Source organism: Phoca vitulina, unplaced genomic scaffold (genome assembly GCF_004348235.1).
Source record: "Phoca vitulina isolate PV1807 unplaced genomic scaffold, GSC_HSeal_1.0 scaffold11, whole genome shotgun sequence".
NCBI lineage: Eukaryota > Metazoa > Chordata > Mammalia > Carnivora > Phocidae > Phoca > Phoca vitulina.
Window position 1 is genome coordinate 13,805,841 of NW_022589714.1, and position 26,375 is coordinate 13,832,215.

The 26,375-nt window shown below is 38.9% G+C and overlaps 1 protein-coding gene across 1 annotated transcript in view; it reads left to right on the top strand.

The window, feature by feature from the left end:
- The window catches only part of IMPG1 (interphotoreceptor matrix proteoglycan 1), a 124,156-nt gene that overhangs the window by 28,405 nt on the left and 69,376 nt on the right, over positions 1 to 26,375 (top strand). The window contains 7 exon segments of the mRNA XM_032410137.1: positions 5,529 to 5,695; positions 5,963 to 5,991; positions 9,790 to 9,854; positions 10,458 to 10,537; positions 15,822 to 15,974; positions 22,051 to 22,109; positions 26,102 to 26,122. Of these exon segments, the coding sequence (XP_032266028.1) occupies positions 5,529 to 5,695; positions 5,963 to 5,991; positions 9,790 to 9,854; positions 10,458 to 10,537; positions 15,822 to 15,974; positions 22,051 to 22,109; positions 26,102 to 26,122 (574 nt within the window).

The window sequence follows — 26,375 nt, forward strand, 5'->3', positions numbered from 1 at the left end:
CCATTGGATATTCTCTCCTGCTTTGTCAAGATTAGTTGATTATATAGTTGTGGGTTTATTGCTGGGTTTTCTATTCTGTTCCATTGATATATGTGTGTTTTTGTGCCAGTACCATACTGTCTTGATCACTACAGCTTTGTAATATAGAAGTCCAGAATTGTGATGCTTCCAGCTTTCCTTTTCTTTGTCAGTATTGCTTTGGCTATTCAGGATCTTTTGTGGTTCCATAGACATTTTAGGATTGTTTGTTCTAGCTCTGTGAAAAATGCTGTTAGTATTTTGATAGGGATTGCACTAAATGTGTAGATTGCTTGGGTAGTACAGACATTTTAACAATCTTTGTTATTCCTGTACATGAGCATGGGATGTTTTTCCATTTCTTTGTGTCATCTTCAATTTCTTTCATTAGTATTTTGTAGTTTTCAGAGTACAGATCTTTTACCTCTTTGTTTAGGTTTATTCCTAAATATCTTATGGGTTTTGGTACAATTATATGGAATCAATTCCTTGCTTTCTCTTTCTACTGCTGCATTATTGGTGTATAGAAATACAACAGACTTCTATACATTGATTTTGTATCCTGTGACTTTACTGAATTCATGTATCAGTTCTAGCAAATTTTTAGTAGAATCTTTTGAGTTTTCTACATATCATCTGCAAATAGTGAAAGTTTGACTTTTTCCTTGCCTATTTGGGTGCCTTTTCTTTCTTTTTGTTGTCTGATTGCTAAGGATGCCTTTTATTTCTTTTTGTTGTCTGATTGCTAAGGCTAGGACTTCCAGTAATGGTAATGGTGAGAGTGGACATCCCTATCTAGTTCCTGACTGTAGAGGAAAAGCTCTCAGTTTTTCCTGGTTAAGGATGATTTTAGCTGTGGGTCTTTTGTATATGGCCTTTATGATGTTGAGGTATGTTCCCTCTATCCCTACTTTGTTGAGGGTTTTTATTAAGATTGGATGTTATACTTTGTCAAATGCTTTTTCTGCATCTATTGAGAAGATCATATGGTTCTTATCCTTTCTTTTATAATGTGGTGTATCACATTGATTGATTTGCGAATATTGAACCACCTTTGCAACCCAGGAATAAATCCCACTTGATCATGGTGAATGATTCTTTTAATGAACTGTTGGATGCAATTTGCTAGATTTTGTTGAGAATATTTTAATCCATGTTCATCAGGGATTTTTGGCCTGTAGTTCTTTTTTAGTGTGGTCTTCGTCTGGTCTTGGAATCAAAGTAATGCTGTCCTCACAGAATGAGTTTAGAAGTGTACTTCCATTTCTACTTTTTGGAACAGTTTGAGAAGAATAGGTATTAATTCTTCCTTAAATGTTTGGTAGAATTCCCCTGGGAAGCCTCTGGCCCTGGACTTTGTTGGGGGATTTTTTTATTGCTGATTCAATTTCTTTGCTGGTTATTGTTCTGTTCAAGTTTTCTATTTTTTCCTGTATTTGGTAGTTTATATGTTTCTAGGAATTTATTCATTTCTTTCAGATTGCCCAATTTGTTGGCAGATAATTTTTCATAATATTCTCTTATAATTGTTCGTATTTCTGTGGTGTTGGCTGTGATCTCTCCTCTCTGGGAAATAATTCTTTAAGCTGCTTCAGACATTTGTGCTTCAGGGAGAAAGTTCTCTGAGCCTTTGCGAAAAGGAGATATTAATGGGGGTGAGGGTGTTCTATGTCTCTGAAGTAGAAGAAAGGGCAGCAGAGAAAGGAGCAGAGCTAGGAAGATGCAGGCACCAAAAACAAGCCTTAAATTGGACTGAAATAAAAGGAAGACTTAATCTGAGACCAAAAGCAACATGCCTGAGGGTACATTGAATTGGTAAATAGATGGATTATCACATTATGTTCTCCCAGATGTTTCACACACAGATATTATCAGTGAAAGTCACCAACACTAAGACCTCAAAGGCAGCACTACTTGATTTTATATACATATAAATGCTATATCTCTGGTACTTAAATGTGTTTTGAGCTAAATTAACAGTTTTATTGCATTGGGGAGAGATGGAAGGTCAAAATAACACCCCGAAAGAGAGAGTGGAGTAAATAGATGAGAAAAATAGCAAGGGCAACTGGTTTGCTTAGACTGGACACACAACTCTTAAGATTTGGGAAAGTCTCAAGATATTCAAATGTTGTTTCCTTCTTGCATTGTGTGTAGACCCTTGAGTAGACATGAAGGTCAAAAGACTGCATGATTGTTGGTATTAGAAAAGGCATTACAACCCTCTGGTCCTTGCTTGGCAGGTAAAAGATAGCATTCACAAAAGTGGGTTCTCCCGGTGAGGCTATTCACTTGCTATCCAGGTGTGCTGACCCCTGTTACTTTCCCAGGGGTGGAAAATTCGATGACACATTTGAGGTGGAGGGGATGGCACCCGCTCCTGGCTTTATGGGTTCTGGTGAGGTGGCTGCTGGTAAATAACCTGAGCTTCTATTGGTCTGGAATTCTCTTTGCCTCTTAAAACAAAAAGTTAAGAAAAATCCAGACATATAAAAATGGGGAGTGAGTGGGGGATAAAGCATAGGAGTAAGAGTCTCCAAACTGGTCTTCTCTCACCTTGTTCCTTCCCCCAACCCCTTTTCTCAGCAGGCAGTCAGAGTTTCTTTAGAAAGTCAGATGATGTCAGCTTCTGCCCTAAAGCCTCCAATTGCTCCCCATTCCTCCTGAGGTAAAAATCAACATATTATAAGTGCTTGTGACAGATGTCATCTAACTTTTTACCCTCACTTAATACTCTAAAATAATTTTTAAACTATGTACCCATTTGCATGCTTTTCAGTTAATATCTGAACTTTTTCATCATAAGTTTAAATAATTAGATAAGATGCAACTTTTGGTGAGTTGTAAATATCGATAATGAAAATAAAACAAAAATTAGAGCATTCGTATGCATCCAGTAGAATCTGCCATAGCTACTCAATAGTTACGATCAAATACTCCATAGTACATGCCTTCATGTACTCTTCTCAACAGTAAGAAATGCCACAGGGATCCTTTTTCTTCATACAACCACATTGCCACTCCACTTCGCACTTCACAGCCTTATCTTAATGTAATTTATTTTATGCTTGAAAGTCTGTTAGTGGTTACTCTTACATACTTCTCAGTAACAAAAATATGTATATAAATTTAAATTACAGATTTTATTTATTTCCTGTTACTATAGGCTTTATGTGTACAAAGAAATTTCTTCTGGATTCAGTTGCATTTATAATTACTTTTAATATATAATTGATTAAAACAAATAGATAAATTTAACAAAAAATTTAAGTAAATTCCTATTGACAGATATAAGATCAAATACAGGTTTTGTGGGTACTAACATTTATAAATACAAATTTAGGAAAAAGACTTTGGAAGAGGCCAGTTTAAATGAAGGGCCTGTACCTTAACTTTCATTAGCTTCAGCCTCTGGATACATGGAGTTGCTCTGATGTTGTTCCTCATATTAGTTCATGTACCATTACTTATTATCCATATTATGTGTTGCCAAAATGAGACAGGATTTAGCATCAGTTTTATCCCTATTTTTTTACTTAGTTTCCCTTAAATGCTGAGAAAACTTAAATGTAAATAAGTAGATGGAAACAGATGGGAGTTTTGTTATAGTAATATCTTTTTTTATTATGTTAATCACCATACATTACATAATTAGTTTTTGATGTAGTGTTCCATGATTCATTGTTTGCATATAACACCCAGTTATAGTAATATCTTTATTCTTTAAGTAGATTTGGCATTATATGCTAACAATAACATCATGATCTGTCATTATTTTTAATGATTTGTCAGCTGTCAACTCCATTAGGACTTCTTCTAATGTGTTTTTGGGGCAGGGGTTGTGTGTGTGTGTGTGTGTGTGTGTGTGTGTGTGTGTGTGTTTTATTAACATATAATGTATTATTTGTTTCAGGGGTACAGGTCTGTGGTTCATCAGTCTTACACAATTCACGGCACTCACCATAGCACATACCTCCCCAATGTCCATCACCCAGCCACCCCATCCCTCCCACCCCCCTCCCCTCCAGCAACCCTCAGTTTGTTCCTGAGATTAAGAGTCTCTTATGGTTTGTCTCCCTCTCTGGTTTCATCTTGTTTCATTTTTCCCTCCCTTCCCCTATGATCCTCTGTCTTGTTTCTCAAATTCTTCATATCAGTGAGATCATATGATACTTGTTTTTCTCTGATTGACTTATTTCACTTAGCTACTCTCTAGTTCCATCCACATTGTTGCAAATGGCAAGATTTCATTTTTTGATAGCTGCATAATATTCCATTGTATATATACACCACATCTTCTTTATCCATTCATCTGTCTATGGACATCTAGGCTCTTTCTGTAGTTTAGCTATTGTGGACATTGCTGCTATAAACATTGGGGTGCACATGCCCCTTCGGATCACTACATTTGTATCTTTGGGGTAAATACCCAGTAGTGCAATTGCTGGGTCATAGGGTAGCTCTATTTTCAACTTTTTGAGGAACCTCCATACTGTTTTCCAGAGTGGCTGCACCAGCTTGCATTCCCACCAACAGTGTAGGAGGGTTCCCCTTTCTCCGCATCCTCGCCAACATCTGTCGTTTCCTGACTTGTTAATTTTAGCCATTCTGACTGGCGTGAGGTGGTATGTCATTGAGGTTTTGATTTGTATTTCCCTGACGCCAAGTGATGTTGAACACTTTTTCATGTGTCTGTTGGCCATTCTTCTAATGTGTTGAAAGCAAAGAATCAGAAACCACCCTGCTGCTAAAACAAGTGTTACCCCTCAACTGAGTTCACTTGGTTTCTTAACCTCAACAATACTATTTGACATGGTCCCTTTGTGTGGCAACCTAGAGGCACTGTGCTGCAGTAAGATTAGGGAGGGATGAATGGGGGAAGGATGCAGGCCAAAGGGAATGGGGAAAAGGAAACGTGTGTCCTCAGGTGGATGGATTTTAGGAAAGCATGATAGGAAAAATGAGACCTAGATATTGATTCTCTTTAAATTGTCTGTGTGCCTCTTTATCCCTTGAAAAGTCTTTAAATACAGCCGGGTACCTATGCCCCAGTTTGAAGATTATTGGTCCACAAGGCCCTACACGGTCTCTGTTCCCCTCACCACATCTTTCTGTCTTCATCCTCTTTTACTGTTATCCTTGCCCTGGTCACACTGACAGAGCTCTTTGCTGTTCCATCAATGTTCAGAGCATTCTCCAGCCTTGAGGCCTTTTCCATACTGCTCAAAAGTCACCCTATAGTGAAGCCTTCCTCAACTGCCCTATTTTAAACTACAGCCTCTCTCTCTCTCTCTCATATTTCCTAATCCTCCTTCTTTTATTTTTCTCTGTAACACATAGAGGGGTTCAATATGTATTTGTTAAATGAATTAATTTCTGTGCACTATAAATGAATGTGTCCACATAAGCCATAAAAGAGCACTCCATGTTCTAAGATTATGCTTGGGCGGGGAAACAGGAATCATCTTAGGATGTGGCCATTTTCTGCTCCTAACTGTGCTGTATTGCAGTGTGTCAGGAAGCAGTGTGGGAAGCATATCGGATCTTTCTGGATCGCATCCCTGACCCAAGGGAATACCAGGACTGGGTCAGCCTCTGCCAGCAGGAGACTTTCTGCCTCTTTGACATTGGAAGAAATTTCAGCAATTCCCAGGAGCACCTGGATCTTCTTCAGCAGGTGAGCCTAAACGCTGTATGTTGGAACACTGTCCGAATAGCTCCCAGGCCTCCAGCCCCTGCCCCTTTTCAGTTGGTTTCCACTGCATAAGAGTTAGTTGAAGAAATGCTTAGAGATATCTGATAAGGCCAACAAGAATTTTATTTTTGCAAAATAGCATTGTACAGGCTGGTTGAAGTGAAGTTAAAGGGAAAAGGGGATGAAAATAGACTTTAGCTCTTCAGTTGACATTTTCTCCTGATAAAATTACTTTTTATCTTTCTGCAGAGAATAAAACTGAGACACTTCCCTGAGAGGTAAGTACCCAAAATAGAGTGCAGCATGCTTTTGACTTTTGAAAGATCATATAATGGAGTGAGACTGAGCTATTGTACCTTTATGATATTATGTCAGGACTGAGATCTGTGTAGGTTATTCTGACAGACAAATTATGCATATACTGCGCTAAAGATAAATGAGTATATAAAGGGGAAATGGATAGACCCTAAAGACTGAGATAGATGTTGGCACTATGTTTGCAGATAAAATGGATTCATTACTATGTGTTAAGTATCTAATGTGTATTTTCAGTTATAAGATATAGAACAATTTTTTTAAATAGTTTGATTTTTAGAATTTATGGTAAACTGTTAGTTACATCAGGAAAATACTAATACAATCAGAGAGCAACCTGCATTTTGAACTCTCATTTGGTATTCTGTAAAGCATTAGTATTTCTCAAACTAAATTACTGAAGCACTGAGCTATACTCTCAACAAGAACTGAATATCAAACAAGAATATCAAAATGAGAAAAAGGCAAGGAAAAGTAATTAGATAAAATGATTAAAGAGAGGCAAACTGTAAACACAAATTACATACATTTTATAACATTTAGAAATCTAATTCTGAAGATAATACTAAGAGAGACACAAATTTGGTATTGTATGAATTACTGACAATTCTTTATAATGCTTTTCACATTTGTTCCTTCATTTCTATTCCCTTTGCCAACAACTTCTTCCAAGACCTTACTAATTTACACTGTGAAGAATGTCAAATCTGATCTCCCTAATGGATGTCCCTGCCTCTAACCTCTTCCCCTCCTTAACTTGCATAACTGCTGCTGGATTAATAAGTCTGAAAAATTTCTTACATTGAGCCCTGTTCAATGACTTTCAAAAGAGTCCTACATCTTCCTCTTACCCTTCTGAATATCCTCTGCCCACTGTTCCCCTCATGTTCTGTGTACAGAAGGCTGATTGGTAAGGATAGAGTCACGTGCATCCTTTGCCCTGACTCCTAGGTAGGTCCAGCCAGTGGGGAGCAGGAGATCAGAGGGAGAGGAGAGAATGAGGTGAGTGAGTTCCTCACCTCCCCTCACCCTCAACTTGCAAAGTCTTCAAACGCTGTTGTCTTCCTTCAACTTCATCTCAGCTCCTGTCAAGCAGCCTTTCCACAGATCCTTTTCTGTCTCTGGTTCGTGGTAACTGGACTAAGGGTAGTTTGAGCACCCCACTGATACCAGCCCTGGGGTACTGCACTTGACCTTGTGGTTGCTCTTATACTCTTCCCACAACTTAGTAAGTAATTCCTTTTTTAAATTTTGCTCAAATTACCCCACAATGAGTGAGCCATCTGTGTCCTGCCAGGACCTTCACTGAGGCAGAGCAGAGGCCAAACTCATCAATTAAGACCTTTCACCCCCTGACCTTTCCAACTTTGCATCCATTACCCATGATCCCACTGTTGCCACCATGCCATTCCTCACTGCACACAGACCACACCTTCCTCATCCTGGACTCTGACCCCTAGCCTTTCCCTCTTGCCCAGAAAAACCTGCCTTTTCTACATTACCTATCCAAATCCTACTCTACTTCACACTCCTAGTGGAGTCCCACCTGGATCCCATGATGTCTTAACAGCCTATTTGAGCCTGCAGCAATATTTTCCTGCTTTGAACTTTGTACTCTTTTTGGCACTTACATTTTATTTAACACTTCCTCGCTTTACCCTATTTTCCTGTAAGAGTTTAAACTCCTCAAGGGCGGGAACCCTTTCATATCTCTCCACCCACCACCACAGACCTGAGCAAAATCCTCATATATTTTTGTTAATTGATACATCTACCGAACCACTCTTTAGAAATTTTAAAAAGTTGTTATGAGAAGAAATAATGTGATTGAGGAAAATCTTAGTACTAGAGTATTAACTTTGTTCACAAGACACAGAGATATTCACTCTTCTGATTTAACTATAGGATGATACTTATTTCTCCATTTTCAAAAAAAGAAAAAGAAAGCAAAGCAGAGGCCATCCATCCATAAGAAAAAATCCAACAGAATGTACCAAGACTTGATAGAAAAACATTAAAAATTACAGGAAACAGCTAACCCAAGACAGAAAGAGAAAGAAATAGAACCATCCCATCCACTCCTGTGTCTACCAACATTGCTAGAAAGAATTGCTAAGGAGCAAGAGACAAACATTTTACATTAACTATGATTACCAAGTTGGGAAGGAAGGAAGGAAGGAAGGAAGGAAGGAAGGCAGGCAGGCAGAAAGGCAGGTCTGTTATTTCAAACCTTTCTAGGAAGACAAAACAGAAAATTTTCTCACCTGAGTAGCCCATAAATCTGTCAGTTTCAAATGACTTTAAAATAAAAACCAGTGAAAGAACCCAGTGTCCCAGCTTCCCAAATTAAAGCTTCCAAGTGATGGTCTAGATTGCCACTGTCGTGGCAGAATCACACCCAGTGGCAAAGGATGAGGAAATAGCATCTGACACAGGATCCTGCACAAAGTGGGCTGCTGACTTGTAACTAATGCATAGCCAGCACTTTAATAACTATTCCTCTTGGTTGTTTTCTTTTATACAGCAAGGTAAAACAAGGATACCAAAGTTATAATAGGAGGAAAGAGATCGTACCATGAACAAAGTTCTAAAAAGTAAAAGAAAAAAGGAAAATTGTCTAAATCACAAATGCTCTAATGTTTGATATGAGATCTTTATAAATATGATATCCATAAAAACTATTTCTTAAGTATATAGCATAATACCAGTAGAAACAAACAAGAATACCTAATTCCGAAACAGTCTGAATTTATATTTAGCCTGTGTGCACCAATATAGTCCTCCATGTTTACATCTATTCTGATTGGTCAGAGCCCATGCCAGGCCAATGGATATTTTGTATATTACCTCTATTAGGACTTTGGGAAAATTGCATGTGTTAGAAATATGTGTGTAGATGGTCCCATTGTCTATAGCCAATCTAGATGACCTTATAACACAGAGCACCTAGCCATTCCCTTTGGTCTTCCCATCATCGTGAATCACGGAAAACTGGATCAAATATATTGGTCAACTATGACTAAATTGTACTAATACAGACACAAGCTAATAAGACCTAATAGCTTATAGTAACAAATCTTTCAGTGAGCTTCAAAAGATATCACTATTGCTACTCCTTTCTATATAAAGCTTGCTAGAATGGGCCAATGTTATAACAGCTATACAACCATGCCCTTGGATTTGCCCTTAGATATCTTCCAGACTGCCACTGCAAACCCACCCATAACTCCTGCAGACAATGGTTGTGTCCAGAATAGGGATTTAATACACCTGCATTATCCAGAAATCTCCCTCTCTCCTATTACTATAACCACAAGAGTTACTTTAGTAAATAAACTTAAGGACTTTCTGGATTTGCAGGTTTGAGGATCTGAGATTTTAGCAAGAACATTCAGTCATAGATCATGTCATGCAATTATCTTTGATGTCAAGGACACAGTGCAAACACAATGGGACTATAAAACATCAAGCCCCAAAGACCAGTTTTGCTTATGGTGAAAATGCTCCCAAGGACCACATGAAAGAGGCTTACGGAAAACCCTGGAGTCAAACATAACCATTTGCAGGAGTTGTTTGAATTTTTCTTCAATGAAAATATATTTGAAGGTTACTTCTATAATGAAAGAAATAGGCAAACCCAGTTTTAAAGGGTTTTTCTCTAATTTTTAGGTCTATTGAGTATAGGAAAAGTAAGTGCATTTCCCCTATTGTTATCAAGCTCCTTTTAACCACCTCTTCTTTCTTTTCTGCTGTGGTGATAGAAAAGATGAAATATCTACAGCGGAGACATTCGGAGAGCCTGGTGAGACCCCTGTGTTTTCTACAGGTAAGCTTAGATCTCCTCATTCACCTGCTCCTGAACCTTAATTCAAATGATCATGAAAGTATATTATTTAAAAAGCAATCCTTAATTGAAGTTGACAAAATTTATAATATACTTTCTCAAAGCTAACTGATATTTTTAACTTTATAAAATAATTTAAATGCATTGTATAAAACTTGAAAATCTAGAAAAGAATAAAGGTAAAGCCAAATCACCCATTATCCTTCAACTTGGAGACAATCATTACCAATATTTTCAAACAAATAAATTGAAGATAAATATCTGTCTTGCACCCTTTATATATTCACAAATGGAAAAATTAAGCAGATCTCATTGGCAAAACCATTTAACTGTAACATATTTAGGATGGCCCCAAACTAGGATAGCATCTAGAACAGAAGAATGGAGAATTCAACTAGGATCAAAAGTATGAGTTATATTTTTCTCAAGAACATATTTATGTGATCTTAAAAAAAATGAGGTAAGAAGGCACCCCACATCTGTAAATTCCAGAATGACAGAAAAAGTATATGAAATTTTGACCTTGTTCTAATGTAAACTTCTCCAATCTCATTTTTGTGCCTGTAATGTTTTTAATTTCCACAGATGTTGCCAATGTCTCCGTCGGACCCTTCCCTCTCACTCTGGATGTCACACTCTTCAGTGACACCAAGAAGCCTACAATAGTAAGAAGTTCTGAGAGTCAATCTAGCTCTTCACATGCCTGGTTTTGTTTTATTAGTAACACAAGAAAAGAGAATGGGTGAATTGGCCATTTAGTATTACTAGTGCTGCATTTTTATCACTCCAATTAAGAGTCAGTGACTTTGTTCTATTCGGGATTATTCCTTCCTCTAGGGACTGAGGGAAAAATAGATTGAAAACTACAATAAGGTGGGAGGAATTGCAAGAAGCAACTTAATTATAAACTCTAGGACTGCAGGGGCCCTTTTTCCCCCAGTACCTAAGAGAACCTCATCTACAGCAGGTACTCACCAAGCACTAGAATAAGTGAATGAATAAAGCCTATCAATCAATCAATCAAGCTCCTTCTCCACTAAAGTGTATTCTCGTGCTGACAGTAAGGGTAGAAGTTTTGCTTTCAGGCATGGCCAGCATGAATAGGTCAGACAAATATCAAAATGATTGAAATCCTGCATGTCAAATGGGGAAAAATAAAATCGGTGTTCTCAGGCAAAGAGGAACACTGGCTACACTGCTCTCTTTGTGTGAAAAGGCATGAAGGAGGAGAGGATATGTTACAGCATTTAATGTCGGCTATCAAAAAAGGGGGACATTTTAACCGTTCCAAAATCTTTGAGCCAGACATTTGATGCTGAAGCAGGGAAACTGTCCTCTTTACTCAGGAGTGACAGGGCTGGGGCAGCACGAGGTGGGCAGCAAGTTCAGAAGGGAGCAGGAGTACAGGGGTGACACATCTGAGCCCAGATCTTCTCATCCTTACGCTGCCACTGCAACCAGACCTAACTTCCCTGTGGTCTGTGAGACTTCACTAGCCTTTCCTCTCCTGGGAACCTAGCCGCAAGGCACGGGTCAAAGCCCAGGCAGTGAGGACGAGAAGGACAAGAAGTTCAGTCTCACCAGCTCTACGTGAAAATTCAGGGATGAGAAACCCGCTGGCCATTCTATCTGGCCAGTAGGCCAGATGGCTATGGATTTGTTGGAACTATTGCTATGAACAAAGAATTCAAATTTCCATTTTTCTCAAAAATACTATTCCATGAACAGTGAAAAGTGCTGTTGGAAAAAACTATTGAGATTAAATGTATTTACTATAAAATTTCAAAGACAATTCTAGTTTGCCTTCTCTTTTCCCACATTACTTGTGTCCCATATTCTTCAAAATCTAATATAGGTCCCCCCTTCTGCAGTAAATAGCCCCTGAACATTTCATTTCATATTCATATCCTCCTCTTATCCTTTTTCCACCTGCATCTTTCACTTATTCTTTCATTCACCAACATTTTACTAAAATCCTCTCATGTGCCAGACATTGGGGTATGTGCCAAAGATCCTAAGATGAATAAGACACGGTTCCTGCCTTCAAGAAATTTATAATGCAAAATAAGTACAAAATAATCTAAATGCTATACTTGAAGATGGCAGATGTATAGAATGGAACAAAATGATAGACCAGAACAGGTTGCAAAGCATGTAACCCCCAGTCATGTATATTCATAGAGAGTTTTGTGCATAAGTGGCCTCTTTTTTTTTAACTTTGGGAGATTTAATGAAGTGTGAGAATCATACTGGATTCAGGAGATTATATGCGGGGTGACAAGATTAGCATATAAAAAGACTGTAGGTGAGTATGGCATAGGTATTAAATGAGAAATTCAAATATTATTCATTGCTCCAGGAGTTTAGAGAAGGCAAAGATTTCTGCCCTAATTGATCAGAGAAAATATTATTTTAAATGAACCATAAAATATTAGTAAGAAGTAAAAAAAGTATGTATATGTGTGTTCCCATGTTTTAGTGCTAGAGGTGAGCATGGGGAGCAGTGAGGAAGGCCTCCAGTCAGGAAATTAGCACAAGCGATGTGATATCTCATCAACAGTGAACAAGCTATCTGGTAGTCAGTGCAGGGAGAAATGACACGAACTACAATTGTTCAAGCAACAACAATTCCATTTATAATTGCACCAAAAAAAAAAAAATAAGATATCTAGGAATAAACCTAACCAAAGAGGTGAAAAACCTGTACTCTGAAAACTATAAAACACTGATGAAAGAAACTGAAGATGATACAAAGAAATGGAAAGGCATTCCTTGTTCATGGATTGGAAGAACAAATATTGTTAAAATGTCTATACTACCCAAAGCAATTTACACATTTAATGCAATCCCTATCAAAATACTGATAGGATTTTTCACAGAGCTAGAACAAAGAATCTTAAAAATAGTATGGAACCACAAAAGACCCCAAATTGCCAAAGCTGTCTTGAAAAAGAAGAGCAAAGCTGGAGGCATCACAATTCTGGACTTCAAGTTATATTACAAAGCTGTAGTAATCAAAACAGTATGGTACTGGCACAAAAAATAGACATATAGATCAATAAAACCGAATTGAAAACCCAAAAATAAACCCACAACTATATGGTCAACGAATCTTCAACAAAGCAGCAGAGAATATCCAATGGGAAAATGACAGTCTCTTCAACAAACAGCGTTGGGAAAACTGGACAGCAACATGCAAAAGAAAGAAATTGGACCACTTTATTATACCATACACAAAAATAAATTCAAAATGTATTAAAGACCTAAATGTGAGACAGGAAACCATAAAAATCCTAGAACAGAATACAGGCAGTAACCTCTTTGACATCAGCCATAGCAACTTATTTCTAGATCTATCTCCTGAGGCAAGGGAAATAAAAGCAAAAATAAACTATTGGGACTACATCAAAATAAAAAGCTTCTACATAGTGGAAAAAACAATCAATAAAACTAAAAGGCAGCCTACGGAATGGGAGAAGATATTTGTCAATGGCATATCTGATAAAAGGTTAGTATCCAGAATATATAAAGAACTTGTAAAACTCAACACCCAAGAAACAAATAATCCAATTTAAAAAAGGGCAGAAGACATGAACAGACATTTTTCCAAAGAAGACATACAGATGGCCAAGAGACATCTGAAAAGATGCTCATCATCACTCATCATCAGGGAAATGCAAATCAAAGCCACAATGAGATATCACCTCACACCTGTCAGAACAGGTAAAATCAACAACACAAGAAATAATAGGTGTTGGCAAGGATGTGAAGAAAAAGGAACCCTCTTGCACTATTGGTGGGAATGCAAACTGATGGACTCTGGAGAACAATATGGAGGTTCCTCAAAAAGTTAAAAATAGAATTACCCTCCAATCCAGTAATTGCACTATTAGGTATTTATCCAAACAATACAGAAACACTAATTCAAATGGATACATGCACCCCTATGTTTATAGCAGCATTATTTACAATAGCCAAATTATGGAAACAGCCCAAATATCTATCAGCTGATGAATGGGTAAAGAAGATGTAGTGTATATGTATGCAATGGAATATTACTCAGCCATCAAAAAGAATGAAATCTTGCCATTTGCAAGGATCTGGGTGGAGCTAGAGAGCATAATGCTAAGCTAAATAAGTCAGTCAGAGAAAGACAAATACCATATGATTTCACTCACATGTGGAATTTAAGAAATGAAACAGATGAACATGGTGGGGGGGAAGAGAGAGAAAGAGAGAGAAACCAAGAAACAGACTCTGAACTATAGAGAACAAACTGATGGTTACCAGAGGGGAGGTGGGTTGGGGGATGGGTGAAATAGGTGATGGGGATTAAGGAGTGAACTTGTCATGATGAGCACAGGGTGATGTATGGTAATGTTGAATCACTATATTGTACACCTGAAACTAATATAACAGTGTAATTTAACTAACTGGAATTAAAATAAAAACTTTTAAAAAATAGGATATACTACCTGGGCCTACTCAGTAGTTTAATAAAACAAAAACACAAATTTTAATGAAAAAAATGTATAAAAAATAAAAAATAAATAAAATTGTTCAAGCAGATTGGGATCAGACTGGAGAGAGCCTTCATGTCAGGAAAAAAGTTTGGATTTTTATTCCATAGGTAATAGAGTATTACTGAGGATAATGGGTGAGAAGCATGGAAAAGTAATCCAGTGACTAAGGATAAATTACAAGACTTCTCACTAATACATCTAAAGAATTTATTTAAATGTCTCGTGTGAACTTTAAATATGCCTAGTGAAATGGTAAGCTTCTAGAGGATAATACCATGTGCCATATTTTTCTTTTAACTTCCCATATGTCCTAGCACTGTTCTATACCCATATAAATGCTTAATGTGTGTTACTTCAATGAATGAATGAATGAAATCTTTTTGTTAAACAAACATCAGTAGTCTGGCAAGTGTGAATCTACATCCTCTGTGTGCCCTATTAAGGTTAGAGGCTATGCTGCTGTCCCATGGAAGAGAGGACCTTGTGATAAGAAATGAGGAGAAACTACCACCCACATGAGATTTGTCCCTCATGTCATTTTCCATTGGTTGGTCTCTTTCAGCCTCCACAGCTCTAATTTCACTAATAAGAGAATATGTACATTACCAAAGACATTCCGTTTTCTACAGACATGTTTTTTACTCTTTCAAGAAAGCTGTTCAGATTTCATGATCATCTGGCTACCCAATATTGAAAATCTGTCAAACCCCAAGTTTGAAACCCAGCTCTAGGCTTGCTCTATACCCTGGGAGCCCAGGTGAATTCAGAACAGTGAGACTCCTGTCTATTCCCAGTCCAGACGGCAAGAAGGATGACCCCGGCCCCCTTGTGATCAGAGGCCAAATCCAGCTCCTCAGAGGAGTGCTTCTCTTCTAAGTCACATGCTACCAAAGGTGGCCCAAATACGCCATTCCTTCTGAGAGATATTTCAAACCCTCTCTTGACCTGACGGTGCTTACTAACTAGTTTCAATGTGAAGTTTAAGCACAAATGGTCTCATTAAACAAGTCTAGACTCTTCTCTAAAAAAGATTGTATTAATATCTCAGCATCCTTAGGTTATTTTGGGTAATCCGATCCTCATCAAAGAGTATTCATAAAGTTACACAAGAATGTGGCACGATCCCAATGATGCTCTGGCAGTGTATATGAATTATGGGTGTGTCTATATGTGTAAATGCTTTCATGAAGAGCACATAGTCATAAAATTGCAGTGTTCTCAAGGATTCTAAACAGTTAACTTATTGGAGTTTTGGTACTTTGTCTCTCAATGAAATTCAGAGGACACTTCTAGTTAATAGGATTTCAATTCTAAAAGCACTTGAGCCTTCATAATACACTTCTTGAGACAATATCAATATATATTATTTAATATTACTCTATGCCTATGCTTTACATTAATAGAAGACTTTTGTTTTTTAATTTAGGAAAGAAAAGTTGAATCCACTAAGGTATCCAAGGGCCCACTGGAGCAGAAGGTGGAGCTGAGCATCACTCTGGCAAATCAGAAGTTCAAGGCAGAACTCACTGACTCCCAGTCCCAGTATTATCAGGAGCTGGCAGCAAAGTCTCAACTCCAGGTAAGTGAACCCACCCCATACAACCACAGCCCAAGTCATGAGTCAGAATCTGAGAGCCAGCAGGACCTAAACCATTTGAGCTAATAGTTCCAACTTCTTGTAACTAGGCCTTCATTTTTAACCATTAGAAAGAAATCAAAGGGGTGCCTGGGTGGCTCAGTTCATTAAGCGACTGCCTTCGGCTCAGGTCATGATCCTGGAGTACCAGGATCAAGTCCCACATCGGGCTCCTTGCTCAGCAGGGAGTCTGCTTCTCCCTCTGACCCTCCTCCCTCTCATGCTCTCTCTCTATCATTCTCTCTCTCTCTCAATAAATAAATAAAATAAAATAAAGAAAGAAATCAAAAACTGCAATAGGTCCCAAAATGTTAGGGCAAATGGATCTCTAGGAAAGTTCTTCTATTCTAGCTTCTCTATCTTAAAAGTCACTTACATTTAGGTTTTCTTTAAATATTAGTAGGTTTTTAAATCTCCTTTAACTGAAAGTCACTAAGCACATATTCTAAAGCTCTAAAATGTTCATGTAAGCACCAACTAGGGAATATGCTGGGTTGAAATACGAATTTTTAACCCATATTGTCTTACATAATATTTCCACTTTTGCGGTTTAATGCAATTTCAAGCCCTGACATTTTTCATGGGTGAAAGTGAAGGGCAGTTATGTTGTCCATGCCATCCAGTAAACTCAGGAGCTATTCCAAGATATCTCTTCCATCTCTGACCATCATCAGCTCTGCCCACCTCTTCACTTGCCGCAGGAGGAATCCAAAGCTCTGTGCTGACCGTGGCTTCTATACACCATGATAAGAGTCCTGCCTTCCTTTCCAGCCTCATCTTAACACTAGCTCCTACCCATCCCCCTCCTTTGCACACTACAGGACATACAAACTGCTTGCAAATCTCTTCTCACCTTTAGCCTTTCCATATGCTGCCCCCTCTGTCTTCAGTGTCCTTTCCCTGGGTTTCATTTTACAAACTTCATCAAGGAAATTTCTCTCCAGCCATCCTGGGTTCAGTACCTCTCCTCTGAGCTAACACACAGTACCCACTGCTGTCACAGCAGTTATCACCCTGTCTTGAGATTGTTTGTTTACACGTCAATGGCCTTTCTTGTCTCCCTTTCTCCCTCTTCATCTCTTCACCCTCACTGCCTTCAGGCTCTGGGTGTCCCCTTGAGGGCAGGAACAGTTTCTTTATCTCTGAGGACTTACCTGCTAATACGGAGTTGGGATGCACTTAACTATTCAGTAATTGTAGAAATGCAACTGAAAAATAGATGCATTCATAAGATAACATAACCATGACTTACATTTATGGATAACCCAAGCATCTCACACAGCATGGCCAGGGAACCCACAGGCCCCTATTTCTCATATGTGGAGAATTCAAGGCTTACTTCCTCTCAACTGGAGAGAAGATGAATAAGCAAAAATTTTAAACCTCCAACCACTCCCTGCATCACCGTTCAGTCAATAAAATGTAAAGAATCATTTCTACAAACTTCAAAGAGAAAGCATCAGCATGGGCTGTTTATGAACCAGAGAAGTACTTAGACATGGATTATTAGATAGAATGAATTAAAGAATAATCCTTTAACTTCCTATTTGTTCTTTGAAATATTCTTTTCAGAAAGTTCTTAGTATAGTCAGAGTATCTTCAAAATTGGATAGTTGGCCAAGATTGAAACCCAAGCAGCCTGGCACCAGAACCCCTGTTCTTAACTATTATGCTATACTTCCTACTTTTTCCCAAATAAATATCTAGGAGGCGGGGATTTTTGTACCATCATCAAATAAACATGTCCATTCTAGACTCTGAAAACCTCATTAGCCAAAAGATGATGTCTTGCTCGGTCTGTTCCGGAGACCCATCACATCAGTCCTGCTGGTTCCTCTGCATGGTTGCTGGCTTCTCTGAAATGGAGCCCCTCTGCTTAGAGCATCTGTTCCCTTTCCAGGCTCCTGAGCAATCCAGACCACCTAGCAGCCTGCCAACACATAACTAAGCAGCTCCACCACAGCCCATACGTGCATCAGCACAGCCATTCAGGCCTCATCAGGAATTAACGGACAGTGCTTTGCAGTAATTTAATTTCCACAATAAACCTAATGAGCAATTTAATACAGATGTCAAAAGGAATGCTTAGTTGTTGTCTGAATGCTTTCTCCTGTGCAAACATTCAAGAGAACTCAACACGGCTGCCTTTTTATAGCCCCGTTAACATACATTCCAGCAGAATCAAGGAGGCCCCTGTGCAGTTAGTATTATTAATAAGGTTAACTGGGCACTTAATTAGCAATTTAGTGGTTAGCACTCCATGATTGGAAGGTCCCCAGAAGATTATTTAGCAGAATTAACTGGAGGCCTTTGTCATCTCCTCCCCAGATGTCTTCAGTACCCTCCTAAGCAGAGCTGACTCTTAATCAATCACAGGCAGGTTCACAAAGAGGACATGGACAATAAGCAGAATTCCCCTCCACCGGAGCCAGGGCTGTGGAGCACTCCTGGAGGGCAGGACGGCTCTCCCTGGGGATGTTCCCTGCTGCCCATGCTGCAGCTGTGGGCTTCTCTGGAAGCATTTCTGTGCTTGATTGATTGTTTTCATCCGTATAACAGCATGTCTGATACCCTGGACAAGAAAGAGGAACAAGTCAGGGTCTGAATTTTCTTCTCCAGAAACTGCTGCTCACACTTAAACGTTCAGTCCCAGGTGTTGTTACTGGAATGGCATGACAAATGCCTTGTGGCCCCACAGCCATTTGTCACAGGAGGCCAGAACAGACCTGAAGCACGTACATAGCTCCCTCCTACCTGCCCCCGTAATAAAGACCAGATCCACATCACCTAAACTCCTAGCTCTCCTCTGTTAAACCTGTGGTGGGGATGGTAGTGGAGGCACAGAAACTTATTACTCAGGCTCCCTGCCCCAGACCGCTAAGGGGACCCTCACCCTGTCCTTCCCCCCATTGAGTCTTTCAAAAACAACTGACCGAAGGCTTGCTCTGTCTGCTCTTGTCAGCCTCCATGGTATGTGGCCACTGAGGAAGTAAAAGAAAATTGGGCTATTAAGGAGCTAATAATCCAGTAGGAGAGAGAAAGACTAAGTAAATCAATAATGCAATAGCATCGACTCTTTGCCCATTGTGTGTCAGGCACTGATTAGTTATTCCTTATAGGAACCTCACAATATAGGTATTGTTATCCCTTTTTGGCTAAGGAGATCAGATTCAGAGAGACTGAGCAATAAACTCAAGGCCTTACAGCTAGAAAGTAGCAGAACCAGTATTTAAACTCAAGACTACACAGCTACCTCACCACCCAAAAGCTGGCCTACCTTCATCACTGCAGTTACTAAATACTCAGGGGATTAAAACTATTTTTAACATTGATGCAAGAAAATATGATTTAGGAGGTAAAGCAGTCTGCTGGAAAAAGAAATCCGTGATGGATTTCAAAGCCCAGTGTAAGTGATTTAGGGATTATCTGTGCATCACTGCCCTAGTCCTTGGCATAGATAATGTAGAGTCAGCAGTAATTTTAGGTACAGTGACAATGCAGTGGCATGTCGATGAGTTTAGAGAATGAAGAGAGGCACTCAAGTCAATTAAACAAAATTTGCTGAGTCCCTACTATGTGGAAGATGATCTGCTAGGTACTGAGAGGGAGGGAGATGAAGATGAGTAAATAAGACATGGTCCCTGAGCCCAAGGAGCATAATCTCAGTGAGGGAGACATCATGCAGCTCATAGACTGTTTTATGGGACATACTGTAATAAGTTCTAGAGTAGTAGGGAGAAGAAATAATTGAGCCTGACTTCAGGGCTCTACAGATGCTTTTCAATAGAGAATGTGTTTAGGGTACCTGGGTGGCTCAGTCAGTTAAGCATCTGCCTTTGGCTCAGGTCCTGATCTCAGGGTCCTGGGATTGACCCTTGCATAAGGCTTCCTGCTCAGCAGGGAACCTGCTTCTCCCCCTGCTCATGCTGTCTGCTCTCCCTCTCCCCCACCCTTCTCTATCTCTCTCAAATAAATAAATACAATCTTTAAAAAAATAAAGAATGCATTTGAGCTGGCTTTGAAAGATGGGGGCGTGGGAAGTCAAAAAGCAGAAGGTAGACGTTGCATCTTGGGCTAAAGGGGAAAAAAGTCATAGAAGTCTGGAGGAAGTATATGTTGTATTTGAGGAGAGAGAGGCCTTGGTTTAGTGAGACTAGAGGATCCAATATTGACCAAGGGGGTAATGATGGCAGGAAGAACAAATGATAAAGTACTTGGGGAATGGAGGCTGTAGATTGTGGAGGGTCTTAAATGCCATTCTAAAGAACTGGACCTTCTTCAAAGGGCAGTGCAGCCCATCAAGGGATTTTTAGTAAAGAACAACAGGTATGGAATGATTACCCTTGGAAATAAAAAATGTGGTCAAGGAGACATCTCCTCCTTTTTCTCCTGCCCCAACATATCCCTCCCCCAAAATTTCTCCTTCCTTTCCTCACGCATACCAAGAAAACCCTTTCAACAATATAGGAGGGGAGATGCGAAGGGTATGCCTGCCATGGGATTAAGAACATGGTGGAAACAAAATGTATATGGGATTCAAACCACCAGGAGTTGGTGACTGGATGTGAGGGGAACAGAAGGAAGGTATTAGGGTTGCTGGGTTTTCTGGCATGGAAGATGCACAATAAGTGTTTATGAACCTGACTAAGATAGAGAGCCCAGGAGGAAAGGCAGATTTGGAAAGAAGAGAATGACTCTGGTTTGGACATATTTAATTATTGACCAAGTTGGGATATTCATGTGTAGAACTCAAAGCTAGGTCTCAGGTGATCACTGAAGCCATGGGAGAAAATGAGATCCCCCGAGGAGAGGCAGAGGAGGGGGGGCACAGGGAAGAAAGGACCAGGTCCCTGCTTACCTGTTCAGCCTCACTTTCACCCTGAGCTCCCCTCCGAGCTTCACTACTAATGAATCCCTTCCTCTTGGTCTCTCTTGCCTCCCAGCCTGCACAGGAGTGAGCTGGATGGGGCAGTGCCCATCGATGTGGCAGTGTGTCCCCAGAGCCTAGCAGGGTCCCTACAGTCAAGATTACTGAATAAGTGGGAGAGTGAGATAAGGAGGCTGAGAATGCAAACTTCCAGAGTCTTTATATTTGAAGTAGAAAGTGCAGACAAGAATAAGATGGAGTAAAGAAGACTAAGAAAGTGGTCCTTGAGATAGAAGAAGAACCAGAAGAAAAAGCAGGCACACTGGAAGAGGAATGGAAAATGCCAGTGGATTTGGAGAGAGCCAGGAGGCAACAGCCTGGAGAAAATCCTCCCTCTTGGGCAAAGTCAGAGGCAGAAGCCAGACTGTAGTGGGTCAGGAGTCATTGAGTATAGCAATTGTAAAATATTCTGATAATATGCCTCATTAGCAAGGTCAAACTAATTAAGAAAATTTATTGTAAAGTCCACATAAATCTACATGTGAATCTAACTTGTTAGAGTCTGCTTGTACCATTTTATTTAGTTACAGCGCCATTTTAATTTTAGTAATCTCTTTAACATTATATTTTCCAAATCATCTCATTCAACTCAGAAAATATGATAGTTATTCTGTGTATAAATAAAAATACTGTAGCCAAAAAAATTTCTTCCAAGTACCATCTTAAAGTTATTTCATATTCTATTTAAAGTAACCATTAAAGTGGGTCAGAACTACCCAATTGCAGCTTTTTTTTTTTTTTAAGAGAAAGAGAAAGTGTGGGGTGGGGAGAGGCAGAGGGAGAGGGAGAAAGAGAATCTTAAGCAGGCTCCACTGAGATCATGACCTGAGCCAAAATCAAGAGTCCGATGTTTAAATAACTGAGCCATTGAGGCACCCCCAATTGCAGCTTTTAAATAAATAGCAAAACACTTTCCTCTGGATTTCAGAGAAAATAACTAAGAACAAAGAGTTTGGCCTCAATAGTTGCTTCACTTTTCCATTTTCATATTTTTCCCCAAACTCATCAAAAGTGTTTAGGCTTTTTTTCAGTTAGGCAAGATCTGACCCAGTAGAGCCAAAGAGTGTTTCATAAATTTCTTTCTTTCTACAGATGGAAAAGGCATTTAAGAAACTTCCAGGATTCAAAGAAATCCATGTGCTAGGATTTAGGTAAGAGAATCGGACTCTTCTCAATTTTTAAATTACTTTCTCCCTGTCCTTTTTTAAAAGCAGTGTCATGAGGATTATAAGGTTCTTCCCCCCGTCCCCAAGTTGTTTAGCCCTGCCAGATCCTGAAAACTGAATACATTTCAGATAAAGGAATTGTCTAATTAGAACATGACTCTAGGTGATTTTTTTAAGGAATAACACAGGAGCTGTATTCCTTCCTCCCTCTGGAGTGAGAAACACTGCTCTCTATAGAGAGCTCATCTGCTATCCTTGGCAATGTTATTAATGAACCTCTTAGGAGAACACCTCAGTAGAGACAGGTCAAAAGAAGAAGCAATTAGTTACCTTGGTGTCTGATTGCCTGGTTCCCTGTTGAATGTTAAATATCATCATCATTGAAATAAATCAGGCCGACCCTAGGGAATCAGGTGAAACTAATAAAAAGTAGTACCTATGGGGATAAGGAAGTTGAAGGAATGGGGTAGAAAGGGACAGAGGCGGAAACAATACTTCCCAAAATATACATTTTATTATCATTTTGACGTCTGAGCTATAGTAATGCATTACCACGCAACAATTATTAAATTACAATTTTAAATAAAGGAAATGAAATTAAAGAATAGTGCCATGCCAAAGTGGGGTTGAGTTATGTTCCCCTGGCTTCCCCACAAGCAGGCCTATATCCATTAGCATCTCAACACTCTATAATCTGGGTGGGTTCATGATTTTTGGCAAGCAGTTTTGCATCCTCTTTCTAAGTTCTCATTCAAAACATCTACAGGCAGGGTCATAATATATTTTTTTAAATGTGCCACAGGGTATATGTCAGCCCTGGTGTATCAGAACGTGACTCCCTGCCCCAAGGGGGATTTGTAAAGTGGGTAGAGAAGGCCTCCCCCAAAGTACTTCCTGCCCTCCACCGTCTATTGTCTTAAAGCTAGAAGGTGCCCAGAGCAAGTTTCCATACTCATGAAGAATAGCTTCTGGGCGATCTCCACCGGTTCTTTCCTTTCAAAGCTATCAGGCCCCTCTGATTTGTATGACTCCAGAGGAAGAAAGTATTGAAAAGTGAAAGTTATAAAAGATGAAAACTTTAATATGTACCACAGCAGACTCATTTTTCTTTATTTCAAGATGCTGCTCCACAATAGTCCATGTGAAATCAGATGGATTAGAGAGAAATAAAAGGTGATAGTAGAATATTCTGCATAGATGGCAAGGTCTTCTGGACAAGCCACTGCAGCTAAAGAGCAGATGTTTCATTTAAAGCTGAAGGAAATGATACGAACAGTCCTCTTGGTGAATGTTCAAATTGCTCATTAAGCCCTCCCTTCAAATAAATGAAAAACTAATAAAAAAAATCTATTTCAGAAGAAAACAAAAATGTTAGGATGATGCAATTTCACAAGGTAAAAAAGGTATATCCACTGAAGCTGCATTTTCCCCATGTGTTTATCTCTGTAAGACTTTATTCTTATTTCTGCCAAATATGCTTATAAAGTAAATTTGACCATATATTCCCAATGATTTCCATTATGGAATGAATATTTAGTCTCCCAGAAAACATTTTGACCCTGAATATTATAAACAATATGCTTGCAAGTGTGGCAAGCTTTTAATCATAACTAACAATGCTCAGAATATAGTAAACTTAGTATGAAGGAAATTACTTTCTCATGGAGCCAGATCCCCTAAAACCCTATGAATCTCCTGATACTATCTTGGTGTCAGCTCATTTGTATAAAACCTGATCTACAATTTAATAAGTATGTTTTTTATTAGTGACCTTATTTGATTCTCCCAACACAACTGGGAAGTTTTGAGGACATCTATTATTAACACAATGATAAGGACGAACAGAAAAAGATCCACTTTAAATACTGCTTTATCTCTTACAGCAAATATGGGAAACTATTAACAATCATTTAATTTGGTTGGAGGGTATACTCCTTCAAAGACTAGTTCATAAATGTCCATAGCAGCTTTATTTGGAACAGCTGAGGACTGGAAACAACCCAAATGTCCATCAACGGAGCAAAAGATAACACAAATTGTGGACTATTGTTACCGTAGACTACTACTCAGCAGAGGAAGGAACTATTAGAATACACAACAATATGGTTTCATCTCGGAATAACTATATTGAGTGAAGGAAGCCAGAGGAGAGGGAGTATATTATTATTCCATTTATATGTAACTCTAGAACACACAAACTAATCTGTAATGACAGAAAACAGATCAGTCGTTGCTTGGGGAGGGTGAGACAGAAAGGATAGGAGGGAAGGGTTTCAAAGGGGCATGAGTAAACCTTTGGGAGGAATTAATTTGATTGTGGTAATGGTTGCACAGGTGTATAGTATCAAACTTAGATCAAATTGTACACCTTCAACATGTGCAGTTTGTTTCATGACAATTATATTTCAATGCAATATACATTTTTTTTTAAATGAGCAGGACTAGGGTCTTGGCTCAGGGAGCCCTGCCTTTCTCCAAACTACAAGCCACTGCTAAAAGAAGCAGGGGGTAGGCCCTAAATGAATGTCTAGTTGGTACAGAATTCCCTCCCACAGAGCAGCCCCAATGATAAAGTCATAGATTCTCCCCTGCTTCCAGAGAAAGAAAGTAGTAGCAGTCTATTTCAGTCATATTTTATCAAGGGATAAAAGTTAAATGAATTCAGGGGCGCCTGGGTGACTCAGTCGGCTAAGCGTCTGCCTTCGGCTCAGGTCATGATCCCAGGGTCCTGGGATCGAGCCTGGCATCGGGCTCCCTGCTCATCAGGGGAGTCTGCTTCTCCCTCTCCCTCTTCCTCTGCCTGCCACTCTGCCGACTTGTGCTCTCTCTCTCTGTCAAATAAATAAATAAAACCTTAAAAAAAAAAAGTTAAATGAATTCATACTCCAGGCAGAAAGAGCAGCAACACAAATCCCATCACATGTGCAGAATGTCTTTGTCAACAAATATCATCTGAAATGTAAGATGAGAAAGCTGAATATAGCTTTTAAACTGAATTCATATATATGCCCAGAGGAGTCCAAAATCTATTTGTCAGTTTGATGACCAAATGGCCTCTTTTGAGGCATGGGCCGGTAGTGGCATAGAAAACGGGCCCAGGCTTGAAGTCAAGCAGGACAGGGTTCGACTCCTGGCTCTGCCACCTTCCAGCTAACAACTTCCCCTCTGTATATGTGTTCCTTTTTCTGTAAAATGGGGATTATGTTGTTGAAAAGATTAAATGAGTATGCATATAAACTGTCTGGTGCAGACCACCCACTCAGTAAACAGGTGTTTATTTTTCTTGCAACCTGTTCCATGATGAATTGTACTATTCCCTCAATGCTTACTGATTAAAGCAATTTGAAAAATAATCAGTCAACAAAACACCAGTTCCAGTGTCCAGTCTCAGATAAATTACTTCCAGGATTAAATTAATCATTTAATGCTACTCAGAGGGTGAGAAATTCATTTATAAAATACTTTCTTTAAAAACTTCCTGGCACCAGCACCACCCAAAATGTAAGGTGTTTATGATATATTTGCCACCTCTTTGGGAAGAATATGAAGAAATCAAAGAGTTTACAAAGAGAACCAAAAGTACATGTTGAACACTACATTTGAGAAAAATGATGTACTATATGTTGGCTAATTGAATTTAAATTAAAAAAAATAAAAATAAAAAGTATATACAATCTTTGAACAAAGATTGAATCCTAATCAGAAATATCATATAATTCTGTTTACTTCCTGAGATTCATATGGCTCTCAAAATTCCCATCCAAATTCTGATGGTAGTTTATGTATTTCCTTCAAAGTTCTGGGCAAACATGGAAGACAATGGAAAGAAATCTCTCTCTCTCTCTCTCTCTCTCTCTCTCTCTTTCTCTCTGTCTGTGTCTCTCTCTGGTATATGAAATGATTCAATAAATGTCTTAATAAATCTCATAAAAATTCTTTCTCCCTTGCATGTTCCCATTGCATATGGTGAAATGAAGACCAAAGAAAGGAAGAGATGGGTAATTTGGATTTCCTGATGTTTTGAAATATAGTACCTTTTCCCCCACAAATTTATATGCTGATCTTTTACAAATAATTTTTACATACAAAGTCTGGGATAAGCCAATGACTTTTTATGGGTGTCTTATTTAAATGAGAGTAATTGATCAGTTACTCAGTAGTAGAAAAAAACTCCAGTCAAAATCACTACATGAGATAAGTATGTAAACAATGATTTGATCAGTGGAAGTGTATTCTGTAAAACTCAAAATC